A 4,299-nucleotide genomic window follows, 5' to 3' on the forward strand; every position below is an offset into this window, starting at 1 on the left:
ATGCCAAATTTACTACTGTTGTTTTAGCATTTAATGGTGCCAACTGTCTACATGTAGAGAGCGGGGAGAGTGAAGCCTGTGACCGAACTGGTACTTCTCATTACACACTGGGAAACCGGGATCACTCCTAATGAATTAAATCACCCATGTCACTGGGGACACAATGGAGCTCTCTCACCAATCCTCTTAATCTATATTTAGCTTCTGAAATCAAGTTTAACATGCCCTGTGCTCATGTTACTATTGTACCACTGCTGTGCCTTCCCCAGTGTGCCAGAGAGCAAGGTCAGCATCATCAAGGTGATCCGCGCCATCCTCAGGGAGAGCGTGAGGAGGAACATGAAGAGCGAGGGCACGCAGGAGAGGAGCTGCAAGGAGCGCCTGGCCCCCCTGCGCACTACCCTGCCCTCCTCCGCCAGGCTAGGTGAGAGTTCAGAGGCATTCTTGGGAAATGTATGCTTGTATGTTTCACGGAGGAGATACTACTTCCAATTAAAGATCTGTGAAACACTTGACACTTGATTCGAGTACCAGGCACTGCTTCCTGGGACTGCGGTACAAAAATAAAACACGCTCACATAGGGCATAGGGGAGTTTCTTGCTGAATGGCATTTAACCTTTAAGGTCATTCGGCTTTAAAAATCATCAGCTTTGTAGCTCTAAGTATGCCTTTACCTTACAAATCGTCATATCTTACTTTTTATAGGTGCAAGTGTTTTGCTCAGATAAGCGTGCAATTTCTGACCTCTGTCTCCACCTTCGCCACCAGGTTCCTCCAGGGCCTCCTGGTTGTGTAAGCAGCCACTTGGAGATCTGTCCGCCCAGGCTGGGAATCCCAAGCTGGGGCCAGACTCAGATGAAGGAAGCCTGAGCAGCGGAACCTACAGCTTATCTGGCGCTCCTCCGCCCTGCACCCCCTCTGACTCGCAAATCCTCCCTGTCCAGCAGAACTGGCCTCAGACCCCGGGGTCCAATTCACAGCCCCGCCCCGCCTCTGTCAAAGAGTCCGATATTTTAAGTGATGAGGATGATGACGGCTTTAGTGAGGGGGGAACGAGGAGGGACAGTGGAGACAGCAGCTCCCCAACTAGCGCCATTGAGGCTCAATTCCTTCAGCTTAAACTCTCAGAGGACGCTGTCTCAAAATGTGCACCGGCACCCTGTGTTCAACCTGAGGGGGTCGGGGACACTCCCGAGACCCAACCCAAGCTGATGCGGGGACACTTCAGTGCTGTTAAGAGGAAACCCGGCAGTTTCAGGAGGAGTCAGGGTGGACTGTTGAACATGAAGGAGCACAGCAGGTCACTGGACAGCCAGACGGACGCAGTATCATCACCAGGGGTTGTGGACCTCAACGTGTTGCTGGAGAGAGAGTTTAGTGTTCAAAGCCTGACGTCTGTAGTCAATGAGGACTGTTTCTATGACCCAGCTGAGAGCTGCGCCACTGACTCTGGAAATGCCACCTCCTCCTAGGGGCTGGGACGGACGAGACTTTACTGTACCTGGGCCACAGGTTAGTGGTCATAAAAGTCAGACCCGAGCCCATTAGTCACAACAGGACAAACCCGTCGTTCACTGCAGGCTCTGCCAGGGTGGCTGTGAAGCTGTGCCTCCCTTCAAAAAGACAGTTCAGTAAGCCACACACCTGCCCGCTAAAGGCTAGGTTTAAGCCATGTATTCTAACGAAAACCTGTTGGCTGACGGACTCAGTTTTTTTTCCCCCTAGAGAGGCGAAGCGAGGTGATTTCTGTCACAGCGACGATGACTGCAATGAATCTGCCAAGCACTGATGCGTCCCGGCGATCTCCTCAGCTCTCTGGGCTTTGCCTCCTCCCCACAAACCGTCTGAGTGACGCATTCCATCCACGTGTCCCCTGCAGCTCATGCCGATTGGAAGCTTTTATTCATTCCTTGACCTTTTCAAGAAGTAGAGAGTTGAAAGTTGAAAGAGGGGGACAAGTCCACAGTATATATATATATATATATATATATATATTACATATATAATACATGTCCACGGGAAACTGAGATAGAATGAGTTTTTCAGACGGCCACATTGGCGCTTTGCGACAGTTATGGCACAGCAGGTTTTCTGAAAATTGTATTTTCGTCAGAAATTAAATGAAAGGAGGCACTGAGTAAAAGCTATCACAGACTAACAAGAGCGACACAAAGAGCTGTGGCAGAGAGGACATTGGCTTAAATGAACGGGAAGTAGACTGACTTTCGTAACTAAGCCTTTTTGTGGGATTTTCTGCACTAAAGTACACTGTTTGCCTATATATTTGAAATATTTTTTATTTGTATAGTTTTTAATGTTATTAATGCTGTTTTTATTTATTAATAGGTCTTGATTATGTATATCTTAGCAATGTAACTTTTTGGGTGAAGACTTGAACAGTTGGTTAAAGATCTGGTCTACTCTTCAATAAAAAAAATACATATGACAGTTTGACGTTTATTCACTTCATTTTAAATGTAGCCTACTGGATTTTGGTTGTCTTTCGCTAAAGATTGTAATTTCCAGTGTTTGCATTTGAATGTACAAATGTTTTTGAGATGAGGCTACTTAACGGAATGATTTAAACTGCAATAATGTTTTAAACCCAGTGTTCCTTGTTATGTTTGTGTCCTGTATATATAATCTTTTCTATCTTTGACACATTTATGTTTTCTCTCATACATACTTGACACTGTACAGATGAGAAACAAGGCAGGAATTTGCATAAATGCAGCTAATATTTTTGTAAAACATTGTTTGCCATAGCCTGAAGCACATGCTGAGGTACTATCAAAAGGCAAACCACTACTCCATTCTTTACCCTCTCAGCCCAACTTTACCATGCCTTTAATGCTAGGATACCAATGAATGTGAATGCCCCATTATTCCATTCTTATGGAATTGTTTTATAAATAAACGTTTTATCTGTGAATGACGTCTGGAGAAAGTTTCAACTTGCCCTTCAAAGTCTGTGGGTTCACTTTTGCATGTCCTTTCTGCTCTACTGACAGGTAACGCAGTACTGGGATGTAAGTGTTTTATCAGTCTCAGTCCCAGGCCTAGACTTGCCACCGGTCCCTGATTAGCTGTCATAGGAAACACACAGTTCTATATCCTGGTATTGGAAGGAAAGGTATCCTCAGTAGAATACATAATTATCTGACAGAAGTGGGCCACAGTTACATGAAGAAAGACTTAGGAAAAAGTCTTTACTGCCGTGCTCGAGTTTGATACACGGATGTGTGTGCAGTCAACCATGCTACATGTTGGGAAATGTTCTATCGGCTGAGCACATCTAGCTACTCCACAAGGACAATTTGTTTTTCTATACTTAATTCTCTTTTATATTAATGTCAGCAGACTGAAAGCCCCCTCATCATCAATTAAAGGATGTTTTTCAAGTTTCATTAATTTTCACACATAGACCCAGTGCTATCTGCATGGCTACTTTCCGCTTTATTTTGCTTAAAGCACCTATGTAACTTTTATGTATATATATATATATATGTGTGTGTGTATATAAATGTGTGTGTGTATATATATATATATGTATATATGTTATAGGTTAGAATTTGTTTGTCTCATCTGCCAGTTTGAGAGCCGGACGTTTTGAATCCTGAGTGTATAGATGAATATGTACATTAGTAGACAAACTTACACAAATATTAACATACAAAACGAGATTGCCAGGTTTTCATACAAAAATGATTTTAATAGGAGTCCTCTTCCTTTAATACAACAAGAGTTCTTTTTTGAGCTGACAAATTCCCAGCACTCTCCTCCTCCCTTTAAGCTCCGTCTCCCAAGTGACTAAGCAGTACAGTACATAGAGAAAGGAAAAAAATGGCCTGGATATGGTGCTGCCATGTTGAACTCTGTCTCTAAATCACCCTGAAACCACTGACGTTTCTTTAAGGTCCCACAGGACAAGGTGTTACACGAGTTAGTTCTGCAGTAAGAACTGAGACATAAAGAGATATTCACTCTTAAAGCGCTATTGTGGGTGACTAGCATGCTTTTCTTTATTCTGCCAAAAACACACAACTCTGCTCTGAGTTGTCACATCCTGGAACCAGGTTTTGAAGCCGCTCCAGCCCACCCAGGATCTTTATGTGCCTTGTGGTTCTTGTCTCTGTCCCAGGATTTCATGTACACCAATAGGTAACTATTGCTCCTTGGGCGCAGGGAAAAACGTTTTAAAAAATGCATGCTTATGCCAGGTGGAAATGCCAAGCCTAAGAGCAGTCTGCTGTCTCCCTGTGCTAAAAGAGGCTATGAGTGGGCTCCTCTTGGTTTCC

General features: G+C 44.1%; 1 protein-coding gene across 3 annotated transcripts in view; it reads left to right on the forward strand.

The window, feature by feature from the left end:
• The window catches only part of tiam2a (TIAM Rac1 associated GEF 2a), a 69,081-nt gene extending 66,634 nt beyond the window's left edge, over positions 1-2,447 (forward strand). For 2 of the 3 annotated variants that reach the window (XM_040137571.1, XM_040137572.1), the window contains exons 26-27: positions 270-424; positions 770-2,447. In XM_040137571.1, the coding sequence (XP_039993505.1) occupies positions 270-424; positions 770-1,473 (859 nt within the window). In that variant the 3' untranslated portion in view covers positions 1,474-2,447. The remainder of the gene's footprint in view (positions 1-269; positions 425-769) is intronic. The other variant, XR_005708253.1, reaches the window with a different exon arrangement.
• Positions 2,448-4,299: the final 1,852 nt, after the last annotated feature.

The sequence above is a fragment of the Xiphias gladius genome, chromosome 10, assembly GCF_016859285.1.
Source record: "Xiphias gladius isolate SHS-SW01 ecotype Sanya breed wild chromosome 10, ASM1685928v1, whole genome shotgun sequence".
NCBI lineage: Eukaryota > Metazoa > Chordata > Actinopteri > Istiophoriformes > Xiphiidae > Xiphias > Xiphias gladius.